This window comes from Protomyctophum bolini (assembly GCF_963924005.1).
Source record: "Protomyctophum bolini genome assembly, chromosome: 4".
NCBI classification, from domain to species: domain Eukaryota; kingdom Metazoa; phylum Chordata; class Actinopteri; order Myctophiformes; family Myctophidae; genus Protomyctophum; species Protomyctophum bolini.
In genome coordinates, this window is record NC_137865.1 from 22,816,939 (window position 1) to 22,830,233 (window position 13,295).

The 13,295-nt window shown below is 42.6% G+C and overlaps 1 protein-coding gene across 2 annotated transcripts in view; it reads left to right on the forward strand.

Moving 5' to 3' along the window:
* The window catches only part of man2a2 (mannosidase, alpha, class 2A, member 2), a 40,547-nt gene that overhangs the window by 9,858 nt on the left and 17,394 nt on the right, over positions 1-13,295 (forward strand). For both annotated transcript variants that reach the window (XM_080761548.1, XM_080761549.1), the window contains 10 exons: positions 286-457; positions 1,574-1,701; positions 4,088-4,261; positions 4,447-4,633; positions 5,015-5,192; positions 5,398-5,600; positions 6,041-6,223; positions 7,430-7,544; positions 9,380-9,450; positions 10,764-10,929. In XM_080761548.1, coding sequence (XP_080617674.1) covers positions 286-457; positions 1,574-1,701; positions 4,088-4,261; positions 4,447-4,633; positions 5,015-5,192; positions 5,398-5,600; positions 6,041-6,223; positions 7,430-7,544; positions 9,380-9,450; positions 10,764-10,929 — 1,577 coding nt within the window. The remainder of the gene's footprint in view (positions 1-285; positions 458-1,573; positions 1,702-4,087; positions 4,262-4,446; positions 4,634-5,014; positions 5,193-5,397; positions 5,601-6,040; positions 6,224-7,429; positions 7,545-9,379; positions 9,451-10,763; positions 10,930-13,295) is intronic.

Below are 13,295 nucleotides of genomic sequence, written 5' to 3' on the forward strand. Positions count from 1 at the left end.
GGCTGCAAACAATTTCCCGCAAGGGACAATAAAGCTAACCTTGAACCTTGAACCTTAATATCAAACTGGGGGGTCCTTGAAATGAAAAAGGTTAGTTGAGAATCGCTGGTTTATTGAACATTCAGTTTGATTCTAAATACTTGTAGTCATCCCCTGCAATTCAGAGAGTTCGAGTTGGCTGGAGGCCCATGCTGTGTTTTGTTTAGCACCCCCCCCCACACACACACACACACTTTATTTGTCTTCAGTGTACAAAAAGGCTTTGTTTCTTGTGTATTGTTTCAGGCTGGATCAAGACCTATGACAAGTACTTCACTGACCAGACACAGCACATCTTGAACAACATGGTGGTGAAACTGGCAGAGGACCCGCGGAGGAAGTTCATCTGGTCTGAGATCTCCTTCCTCTCCAAGTGGTGGGAGACTGCGGACGTAGACAAGCAGGAGGCCACGCGCAAGTGAGTTTGCACTGCTCTCCAGTGACCACTGGGTGTCATCCCAAACCCTTAACCATGCAGCCCTCCTCCATACCTTTTTCCAGGTCATTGCAAAGTTGAGCCTGAATAGGCTCTATTCCCTACTTCCTTCACAAGTGTTACTGATGATACTAATGAAGGCTCTGTTAAATTCTGGTCAAATAGTCATGGTGTTGCTATTGTGAATGTTGGATCACTAGAAACACTCTGCTACGCCAGTTGGTCTCAAAGTGACCTTGAGTGGGTTCCAAATGGCCCTGTACGGGTCTGTAACTGAGTGTACAAAATAAATGGTATTTGTATAATATAATATCAATAATATTTGTACACTCGTGACTTATGGGCTCCTTGAAATTAAAAAGTTTGACACCTGTGAAGGAAGTACGGACAAGTTATTCTGTGTGCATGGGAAGCCTATTATGCTTAGTTGAACGGCAGTGTTGTGCACCAAAAATAGTAGATTTACAAGCTCACAACGTGATGTGCAATACCGGACAATGTCCTGAAATTACATGCATAAATAGCAGATCTACAAGCTCACAACATGGCGCACTGTGAGTGTGTAAGATCTACAACACTGCTTTAGCCTCTCTGTTTTGCCCCCCCCTCTTCCCAATTCTGAGAGTGATCTTGGGCTACAGGTTTCTGGGCTACAACCTTCTCTGCTGAATGCATTACACTTGCCATTAACCCATTTAGACCGGAGTTAAAAACATTCACTTTGAAAGAGTATATATTCAAAGATTTGCGAAAAATAGCAGACCTACAAGCTCGTAGCGCGCCACTCGGTGGCGCGCTATGAGCTTGTAGATCTGCTATTTTTCAATAGATAAATTATAACGTGTTTAAAACACCAAAAGGGGTTCCCGCCCAAAATGTGTTAAGTGCTGTTGTGTAACAGATGGTATAATTCACAGTAGTCTGCCGTGCCTTGCGGCGACCTGTCAGACTGCATTCTAACGGAGCTCTAAGTGACGGCACTTCCCCTCTGGATAAGAGCCTAGGATACTCCTAGAATAGCATGTGTTGATGTTATTTCTCCTCTGTAAGCATGGGCCTTTCCTCACCTTTGCTTTGTTAATCCTCTTTCTTGGACAGACTGATCCGCGAAGGGCAACTGGAGATTGTCACCGGAGGCTGGGTGATGACAGACGAGGCCAACACTCACTACTTTGCCATGCTAGACCAGCTCATTGAAGGCCATCAGTGGCTGGAGAGAAACCTAGGTAGGGGTGTTTGTTAAGGCTGTGTGATATGTTTTTGTTAAAAAGTTAAAACTAGAGTATATTCCGAGTTTTTGTTCAGTAACGGTGGTCTCTCCATCTCTCCAGCTCTTTAGTAAACCAAAAATAAATTTGTCTGGGTAGGATGCTGTTACCAATTACCCCATTTTTCATTTAGTTTCATCACTTCCAATTTCACTTATTTATGAGGACTTTGAGTTCTCTGTCCTGATTGGATAAAAAAGAGAGGGAGAGATATTCTGGTTACTGAACAAATACTGATTGCTTTTGGAATATGGGAAACTATTTAACTCTTATTTAAAAAATATATATATTACAACCCATTAATATACTAAGTTTTTTAAGTGATGAAAAACTGTTGTCCATGGTGGCAATGGTACAATTACAAATTTTCCAATCGCCAATTTCCTTTGTGCTTAGTTTGCGCATGCTGGATTAGTTTCTTATTCAACATTTTCTACAGTGTTGTTTATTTTCTCGCTGTGCAATCATTTCTCACTAATATCTAATTTTACACAGTTTATTGTGTTTGTTCAATATGAAATCCGGCCCTTCCACAAATGAGCCAAAAGTGAAACTTCCCTGACTGAGATGCTAGTAATGGTTTTTGTGCTACCCAAAGGGTAGTAGTAAAACTCACTGGCCACTGCAGAGGTTTCAGGTTTGATTACCGGCAGGGGTGCCTCAGGCTTGGCCGGGCGCCCTAAACAAATGGCGTTGTTCAAGGGTGAGAAGCCGGCAGGGGATTTTATCCTTTTTGCTGCACTAGTGACTTCTTGCTGTCAGGTGAAAAGTGTCTTGCAGCTCCATGTGTATCAGTGGAGGCATGCGAGAGTCTACACCCTACCCAGGCCTAAAGGTTGCTGCCATGCCATAGCTACCCACCACCAGCCTCTGGTCATGTAATTGTCTCCACCAGGCCCGAAGGCATGGGGAGAGAGTGTTTTGCACTCCGTCCGTCAGGGGAACAGCTAATCTCTGGCACCGTTGGTGCGGCCGATGCCAAACTTTGCACACACACTCCCCGGATGCCAAAGATTAACTGTTATAGCGCCACCATGAGGCCGAATTTTGCAAAACACGTTTCTTTATTTTACTCGTACACATTTTATCCATAGTTCCATGCATCGCTCAAATCTGTATACCATCTCCATAGTCATGTGATCAACATGGACCACTCCGTGTCCGCATATTCCATCTAAAGCCCAACACACACTGTCTGTGAAGCTGGTGCGCAGCGACGCGGCACAGTGTTGCCACGCGTCATAGCCGCACAGCAACACCCACAGGACGTGGCGCGCTACCGCGCGGCTGTCCAGCCACGGCCACGGATTCCCGAATGGAGGCCGCGTGGCAACGCCTGGAAAATAGAACAGCGGCGTATCGGAGCGTCGGGCGAGGCGTGAACGCGCGCCAGCACGCGTCTGACGCCGCCGGTGTGGGATAGGTTCATTGAAAATAACGGAGGCGGCTGTTTTGCTGCATGGCGTTCACAGACGGTGTGTGTTGGGCTTCAGATTGCCTTCCAAAGCAGATTTGTCCGTTTTGAACAAAATGCCTCAAATCATGAACATGGCGTGCGATTTTTCTGAAGATTTTTTAAATTATGCATTGCACACACATTACCACTAGGCAGAGGAAGAAATGCCTCTTAAAAAAAGCGGACTCATGGTGGCGTTATAACAGGCCAATTAATGTTCTTACCTATAATTGCACCGATCTGTGTACAACTTTGCATGCACACTCCCTAGAGGCCAAGACAAAACCTATGCCCTGCATTTTCCACATCTGCATGTTGTTGCGCCACCATGAGGCCAATTTATGCAGAATTTAAACGGTTACTGTAAATCGCTCAGGATTAAGAGCGTCTGCTAAATGCCTAAATTGTAAATAGTCAATTGCTATAATCCTGGTGGAGACCTGTGCCCCGAGGGGCACTTTTTCTAGTTTTATGTTCTTTTATAAAGGCAACGTAGTTAGATTGTATGACTTTGCATTTATTTTATCTAAATCCTGAACTACGTTTTCTGACATTTTTCTAATATTAATTGAAAGATTACAAAAACTTTATGCTGCCAATATACTGTACAACAACCCCAAAAGGGGTTCCCGTCTTGAAGAGGTAAAACACCAAAAGGGATTCCCATCCTGCAAGTTGAATAAACAACACACATCAAATGCAGAGAGACAGGGTAGTGCCTCAGTAAATTTGCCATTTGGAACCCACTCAAGGACACTTTGAGACCCTCTGGTGTAGCAGAGTGTTTCCAGTGAGCCAACAATTGCAGCACCCTGACTCTGTTTGGCCAAAATGGAACAGAGCTTTAAATCTAAATAACCAATCTAAATTGTGCTCATGCTGTTGTAGGTGTAACCCCTCGTAGTGGGTGGGCAGTAGACCCCTTTGGACACAGTGCCACCATGCCTTACCTGTTAAAGAGGGCCAACCTGACCAACATGCTGATTCAGAGGGTACACTACTCCGTCAAAAAACACTTTGCCTCCACTCGCAGCCTGGAGTTCATGTGGAGGCAGGCCTGGGGTGAGTTGACCCAATTTTAACCTAATTTATGTGTGCTATTAATGTGGTTATCTTCAGGGAAAAATGTTATGGCTTTGATGAAATTTCAATCTGAAAGTCTTGTATGTTCTTACATAGAAAAAGTTTATTTTCTATTTAAATCTAAATCTACTCTCTTCGCTTTGCAATTCTTACTGTTTTGACAGACCCTGCATCGGGTACGGACATATTTTGCCACATGATGCCGTTCTACAGCTATGATGTTCCACACACCTGCGGACCAGACCCCAAGATCTGCTGCCAATTTGACTTCAAGAGGTTGCCAGGTGGGCGAGTGAACTGTCCCTGGAAAATTCCCCCAAAACCTGTGGTGGAGAACAATGTGGCAGAACGGTAAGGCCAGTGAGATTAACGTGGGTGTTAATTCAAACATTGTGTCAGGGAACAGATGGGATGTGTGCCAGTAATTGCATTTAGACCAAGGACACAAAGCAAATAATCACAGAAAGGCTGGGTTTGTAAAGAGTGCGAAAGCTTTGTAGATATTCATCTGACTCAAATTGCAAGGTTTAGGACAAAATGTGATCTATGGAGCTTTCTAAAGAAAACGGTCTTAAGTGGATAACGCCAGATTGAAAGTTATTGATTCCCTTGTCTTCCCAGGGCTAATTTGATGCACAGCTTTTCAAGGTCATCTGTTATTCCCGGGAAACTGGCTAACACAAAGCAGTTTCTGAATGCCAAGTAATGAGTTTCTCTCCCTTTCTCTTGCAGGGCACAAGTGCTACTGGACCAGTACCGTAAAAAGTCCAAGCTGTTTCGCAGTAAGGTGGTTCTGATTCCTCTAGGGGACGACTTCCGCTTCGACAAGGCCCTGGAGTGGGACCAGCAGTACGACAACTACCAGAAGCTTTTTGATTACATGAATTCTCAGCCCGAGATGCATGTCCAGGTGCGAAAAAAACAATTTGTCCATTGTGTTTAATATTTTTGCCACTTACATCTTAAAATATCGGTAGATGTTTTGTTTTTATGTTGGCTTGTTTAAATAATAATATCATCATGTCACATCAAAGGGACACCTATGAAGTTTTTTATTTCGTTTTTGTTCAATTCTGTGTCTGAAGCATCATCACATCTCTTTGTCACGTGTCTAGGCCCAGTTTGGTACCCTGTCGGACTATTTCAATGCCGTTTATAAAGCCAACGGTGCAACGCCGGGATCCAGGCCTGCAGATTACCCCGTGCTGAGTGGAGACTTCTTCGCCTACGCGGACCGCGAGGACCACTACTGGACGGGTTATTTCACGTCGCGACCCTTTTACAAGAGCTTGGACCGCGTGGTGGAGTCGCACCTCAGGTGAGGCCGCGGAGATCACCTCATTTTATGACTTTTAGTGGCCTTGAGGTTCTCTTGGCCCATTAAGACCTGTGTCACCTTGGCTTTTTAATCATTATTTTAAACTTTAGCTATTGGCAAAATAGCAGATCTACAAGCTCATAGCGTGGCACAGAGTGCTGCGCTACTACAGTAGCTTGTAGATCTGCTATTTTGGAAAAAAAAACGTGAAAACGAGTACACATTTTTTAATACCGGTATATTCTTTCACAGCAAATGTTTTTAACTCATATCTTATAGTTAGTTAGTCAATAGTTTGAGCACCACCTATATAGAAACATACTGTAGGTTTTTCAGAAAACTGTCATGATTTAGAAGACATTATTTTGTAGAATCTGGTCTCGTGTCTTATGGGTTAAAGGCGGTTTATTCACCCACGACTGCCTCTCGCTGATTTTCAGGGGTGCAGAGATCCTCTACAGTCTGGCTGTTTCCAGCGCTCGGCATGTGGGCATGGAGGGCCGCTACCCGGTCACGGACTATGCCCTGCTGGCTGACGCGCGGCGGTCCGTTGGCCTCTTCCAGCATCACGATGGCATCACTGGCACAGCCAAGGAGAATGTGGTCACCGACTACGGCACCAAGTAATTCAGATATTTCCAGAAAATGTCAATAATATGGATGGAATGAGTAAGGCCATGCACAACGACAACCATTGCGGTTATCGATGAATACAGCATGATTACAGTGCTTAGCCTCTGCATAGTGCATTATTTTTGTACAGTAGATTTGGTTGCAGTCAACAGTCACAGCAGGTCATCCATTTTAACAATCATTTTACAAACAACACGTACAAGAACAAGACAGACGCATAAGATTAAGTGCTCAAATAATGGACAGGAACGAGGACAAAATAAAACCCACTAAAATACATAACCACTAGAATAAAAGAAAGGGTAAAAACGATGATTAAAACGAATAAATAAACATGGCATCTGTGCAGTGCTGCCATGTCTTGTTCATCTGAGTGATGGCTGCTGGAACAAAGCTATTTTTATACTAAAGTGGAAGTGCACTTACTGTGCAGACGATGGGAATTGTCATTAGAACTGGTTATCCACTTTAAAGTGTTCTATAAAGGGATGCTGGTTTCAGCTGTGACTCACCAGTCAGCCTTTTAACACCATATGATTTAGACTAGAGACTACAGAGTGGTGGTGCTGATTATTCCACTTACATCATGTAGCGCTTAGGGCGATAATAAGCTCTTTGAATAGAAACATCGCATTGCCACTATCGCCACCAACCTTTGGACAAGCGTCACCTCACTCCTCCAGCGAGTGGGACGATCGGTCGTCATGACCTGGAAGCGACTATCCTACCAATCTCAGTCAGTTGGCTCACTGTAGTCAATACCTTTCACACCCACACAGACATTTGTTGTTCCTCAAAATGTTGGAAGTAATATTGAAATGTTTTACCTCTGTACTGTAGCTAATGATAACTTACATAACTGAATATTTTTTTAATTTAGAACTGCAAGATTTGTAGTTTTATCAGAAAATATTGTACAACATCCAGCCAGTCAAAATAGTATGTCTCCTCATTTTACTGAGTTAATGTCGAAGTGTCCTTGAGCAAGACGCTGAACTTCTAATTGCTCCTGATGTGCAGGTTGGTTTGTTTCCTCCACCATCGGTGTATGCATGCGTGTGTGAATGAGTGAATGTAATGCACGTTTTGGATTAAAAACGCTATATAAATGCACCCAGGCCATTACCATTTACCACTGAGTATTCAATTAAGACTAGCTGTAGTGAGCACCTGGTTTTCTCCACCCTGCTCTGTAGGTTACTGCGCGCGCTGATCGGTCTGAAGAGAGTCATCATCAATGCTGCTCACTTTCTGGTGATGAAGAACAAGGAGTTCTATCGCTTCTACCAGACGGAGCCTTTCCTAGAGACGGTAAGCGGGTAACGGGCAGTGACTTCCCACACACAAACAACGATCCATACGCAACACAATAGTCTTAGTGATGGCCAACCATGTTAAGAAATTGTTAACCGGTTAATGGCTCACCGTTTAAAATATATATTTTCAAAGTCGAAGCACCATTGCTACCAAGTAAAAATTGTTTATTTCAAACCCTGCCCTGCTTCCGTTTCACTGCTAAAATACATATTTCTTAAATTCTTTAAATTCTCCTCGATGTTGTATTGGTATTGTTAATGCGTAATTAGTGCTTTTTATTATGGGGAAAAAAACTATGTACCGGTATTGGTTTGTTTTTTTGTATGATCAGGACAAAAAAGGTCTTCTCCGTGAGGAATCTAAAGGTGTGTGTGTGTGTGTTTCCAATTTAAACATACTGTTAAAATGAGATACCTTTGACTAATGCTCAGCATAAATTATTAAGCCATTATGCTCTTAGCTCTTATGCTATTATTCTCTTGTTTCAATAAAATTACATCTGTAGTTTACAGTACATTTATGTTTTAGAGATAGTCAGAAAGACAGGAAATGTTGAGGTTCTCTGGGAGTAACAAGGATGGATAGGATCATGAATGAGTACATCAGAGGGACAGCACATGTCCCAGACTGAGATGATTTTGGACACATACAGAGGAGGGATAGTAAGTGTTCCCATCAATTCAAATTAGAAGTATTGCTATGAGGCTGAGCTGTCTGCAGGAACTGTACGCGTTTCTTTCAATCAAATCCAGAAAAGTTCTTATTGTAGTTAAGGTGATTTATTGACAAATAAACAAGGTCCAAGAATGTACTGAAATGTTGATAAATGAAAACGTACTCTGTTGGTATAAACGATCAAAAGATAAACGGTCAACAGAAAATATTGAGCCTAGAGCTCACCCCCATTCTCTCACTGAATGCCACTGCCCAGACACACAGCTGACATAAGTAAAATGATTAGCAGACACACAGCAGGAGCTCATCAATCAGGTAAGGGCTGTGGCACATCGAAAACCCAAGCGTGGGAAAAAATAAACAAATAGAATAAACAAACTAAATGTATATTTTGGCTCCTACAGTAAGTATATTGGTAGAAGGACGCTGAGGTTGGAATTGCCAGGCAGGAGGCCTAGAAGAAGACCAAAGAGAATATTTATGGGAGCCCTTATAAGCCCTTTTCAATGAAGCCCATTTAATTGAATTATTGGAGACTAGCATGGCCTTTAGACCTTCATTCAGCCCAGGACACTGAAGGACAGATGAAACCATAGTAGATAGAGAAATAAGCTAATGGATGTAGAAACTAGCTAATGGATGTAGAAGGAGAATGGACAGCAGCCACTCAAAACTCTACAAAAACAGTTGTAATGGTACTGGTACTGGTACTTGAAAGCTGCATTATTCTGGCTGTTTTTTTCCCTTTGTACCATGAAAATGTCTTTAATACTTTTACTTTTGATACTTAAATACATCTTAACACCAGATACTTTTCTTAAGTAGCCTACAGTGTGTGTGTGTGTGTGTGTGTGTGTGTGTGTCAAATGGAATGGAGAAAAGGAATGGATGGAGCGCCCCATTCATTGGGTGGCCCACCAGCATATTAGATGCAGACATGTACTTGGTACCAAAATATCAGAAATGCCCAACTTTATATTCATGTTCAATACAGTTATGGGACTTAACATCAATGCATTTCAAGTTATAAAGGAAAAAACACATTTCTGGACGGACATCTTGGATTCTTATAAAATATCTCCAAATGGCCAACCATCACTAGTCTGCTTTGCAAGTGTGCTATATCTCTGAGTTGTGGTGGTGTGTCTTTGTAGGATGACCGACGTGCCACTCAGGATACTTTGCCGCAGCGCACTCTCATTGAAGTGGACCCAGCTGGACCAAGGTATTGACCTACTGTACATCTTTGTGAGTGGTGCGCAGTCTGCACACCGCTCCTTTAAATGACTGTGTTTGTCCCCGTGTCCGTCAGTCCATATGTGCCTATGTGTGTCCGTTTAGAGTAGGACCTATTGATGACAACTGCCACACACAGACACACACACACACACACACACACACACACACACACACACACTATTACTATTTTTTATGTCCATCATATCCCATGGGGGAACTTCAGTTTTCAGCTTCACCCAGCTGAGTGCTGCCCACAGAGGAGGGTGGAGCAGTTACTAGGAGTCAAGTGTCTTGATCAGGGACCTCCGGAGTCCTAGGCGGACTCACTAACCATTCAGCTATGGCCACCCCCCCCCATGCCATCATTCCTCATCATTCAACAACAATAACCTACTAGACATTTCTTGACCGCATGAAACTTAACGAGTAATGTCCCTATTCTGGGCACGTCAGAATCAGAATGTCGAACGAAATTTATCTGCAATCCAGCTCAAGTGCATAAAAAAGAAATAGGCGAACATTCTCAGCAAAAGTAGCAGATCTACATGGAGCTCGCAGTGCGTTGGAGCGTGGCACGGTGTAGATGATCGGTGAAGAGTTTTGTAGTTGTGGGGGAAAAAGGGAAGAGTCCCTGAGGTGCAACAGTCAATGAACTAGGGCTTAAGTGGGTTAATTAGTCATCCACTGTGTTCTCTTCAACCCCTCCATCGCACAGCCAGCACCAAGTCTTTAATTTTCCTTTCCCCTCCTTAACCAGCAGTGGTGGAAAGTAACTAAGTGTATTTACTTAAGTACTGTATTTATGTAAAATTTTGATGTATTTATACTTTAGTATTTCCAATTTCCAGTACTTTTATTTCTTCTCCACTACATCTAGGAGCCAAATATTGTACTCCACATTTATTTTAAAACATTAGTTACTAGTTACTTTGTAGAATATTACAAAACATGCATTAACCACTTCAGCCCTACTGTATATACATTTGGTGGGCCATTTGAAAATAGCCGATCTACAAGCTCACAATGCCTCGTGAAGCGACGCATTGTGAGCTTGTAGATCGGCTATTTTCAAAAGATTTGTATTAATTTGAAAACTTGAAATGAGACATTCTGCATGACATTTTGATGCCAACAATTTAGTACTTTTTACTCAAGTACATTTTGAATTCCTGACCTTAACTTGTATCGAGTACTTTCCCCACCGCTATTGTCATCCACTGTGTGCTTTTCAACCCCTCCATCGCACAGCCAGCACGTCTGAACTCTTTAATGTTCCTTTCCCCTCCTTAACCAATGCAGGTACGTGGTTCTGTTCAACCCGCTGGAGCACGAGCGACTGTGCGTGGTAACGGTGCTGGTGAACACGGTCCACGTGCGCGTGCTCACTGAGGACGGGCAGACCCTCCCCGTGCAGCTGAGTGCCCAGTGGAGCTCCGCCAGCCAGATGAGTGCTGAGGTGTTTGAGGTAAAGGAGGAGATGTTCAAAACCATGTCAAGCTTGGCATTAAGCAGGAGGATTAGGTGGGGAGGAAGTGACAATTCTGTCATGCTGTTGCTAGGCAACTCTTGGTAGTGGTGTGGTGGGGGATTTAATCGGTGAGTTTGTGGTGTTGGTGTGATTTGCATATTTCAGTCTGGTGTATAAGTATTAGTCAGTAGGAGCACCTAGTATAGCATCAAATCTATTGACAAATGCACTTCAAATGATTTTTATTTAATTTTTTTAACAATGTATTAATTCTTTCACCGCCATTGCCATACATTTAGGTCAATTGAAGCCTATTTCTGATACTACGCTTACCGCCATTGCCGTTGATTAATGGCAATTGCGCTTTTATAGTGCATTCGCTCGATCGAGCCATAATGCTATTTACGTTAGCTGGTTAGCTAGCTATGTTGTTGTCACAGCACTGGATTGTCCATCTTAGATCGTCGTCACCATAATAATCCATTCTATCTGTTTCTTTCAATCGCCCGTATCTCCTATTCCTTGTCCCAGATGGCATTTTTGGTCAAAACAGCGTTTCTTTGACGGCACAGAGCTGACGATGTGGAGCTCTCCAGTGCCCCGGTTTGGTTGTGTTAATATTGTTTTTTTTATTAATCTATGCGATTAATTTAGACAAACTAATATATTGAGAATATATTCAAAATTACAGTTTATGATAGCATTTTATCATGTATGATTAAATGTATGCCAAGAGATTGGCATTGATAACAAAATATATAACACACGTGTCAACATGTCAAACTCGTGTCACCGTTTGGTGCAAATGAATTTTGCAGCACTTCCTTATTCAAGGTAACCAAGGCAAAGGAGAGTAGTCTTGAAAGCATTGGGGACACATGGGAACGACGTGAGCTTCCTAACGTGTACCAAGGTTAATTAATTAAGATTAGGAAGCGAAGACTCTATGTTGCTCCCTGGGAGGAAAGAAACATGCGCATTGGGCTATATGCAGCCAACACTTCCGCGTTCAGCTTCCTTGGTCTCAATTGCGCAACATGGAGTCCACCGTACGGTCTTCGCGTCCTAACCTTATTTAATTAACCTTGACGTGTACCTAAAGCACTGGGGTCACTTGGGAATGAAGTAAGCTTCCTAACGTGTACCTAAAGCACTTGGAAACGAAGTGAGCTTCCTAACGTTTACCTAAAGCACTGGGGACACTTGGGAACGAAGTGAGCTTCCTAAAGTGTACCTAAAGCACTGGGGACACTTGGGAACGACGTGAGCTTCCTAACGTGTACCTAAAGCACTAGGGACACTTGGGAACGACGTGAGCTTCCTAACGTGTACCTAAAGCACTGGGGACACTTGGGAACGACGTGAGCTTCCTAACGTGTACCTAAAGCACTGGGGACACTGGGGACACTTGGGAGCGATGTGAGCGTCTTAACGTGTACCTAAAGTATCCAGTAAGTGGCAGTACGCAATTCTAAGTAATATTGGTTTTCTGGCAGGCATATGTGAGTACCAGCAAAATTATTATATCCACCAAAATGGCAAGATTATGAATCCAGTCTGGATTTTTTTATTTTTTATTCATGTATATCATTATCATTATCTCTCTTAAAAAAAAGACATACTGAAAAAGACAAGATACAACATGAAATACAGTCCTCCCAAACCCTCCCGCTGGGAAAGGGTTCGGTCCTTTCCCAGAAATGTACTAGTCTGGGTCATCTCTGCCACCGGATTTACTTTTCTCATGAATGGTAATGGTTCACTTTCTATGACTTTGTTTGAGCACAGACCCTGGATTGACCTCTGTGTGGAAGTGTATGTCCGTGTCCAGTATTATTTTCTGAATTTATGGTTTAGTCCATTGGCTTGAATAAAATGTACTGTTTTGTTTATGTCAGTGCTCTCACCATCTTAATATAGAAGGAAATAAATGACTTCACTTTTTAATTGACTGTAGAAATCCACAATATCCCTGCTTCTCTCTGTCTCGCGGTCAAGTGCAACAACGGTAACAACGGAAGCGGCTACCTGCTGCCTCCATTGTTTTCGTCTCTTCGAATATAGCAGCATGGAATGTGAGACCAGCTGCTGCATACAAATAGATAATTTAACCCATTTAGACCTGAGATCAATTTATTTTATTCCATGAATTAAAATAAATCTGTGTCAAAAATGACACAGATGCTTTCCTGGTTTTAAAGGTATATACTGTATAACATATAACACAACGTATAGACTTAGTCAGTTGATTAGTTGAATGATTAAATTAGTCGTTTTAACTTTCACCCCTAATTGACAAAGAAGAGAGCTTTGAATTGGGGGACTTTTGTTTCTTCATTTTGTTAATGGTTTTCTCTTGTATA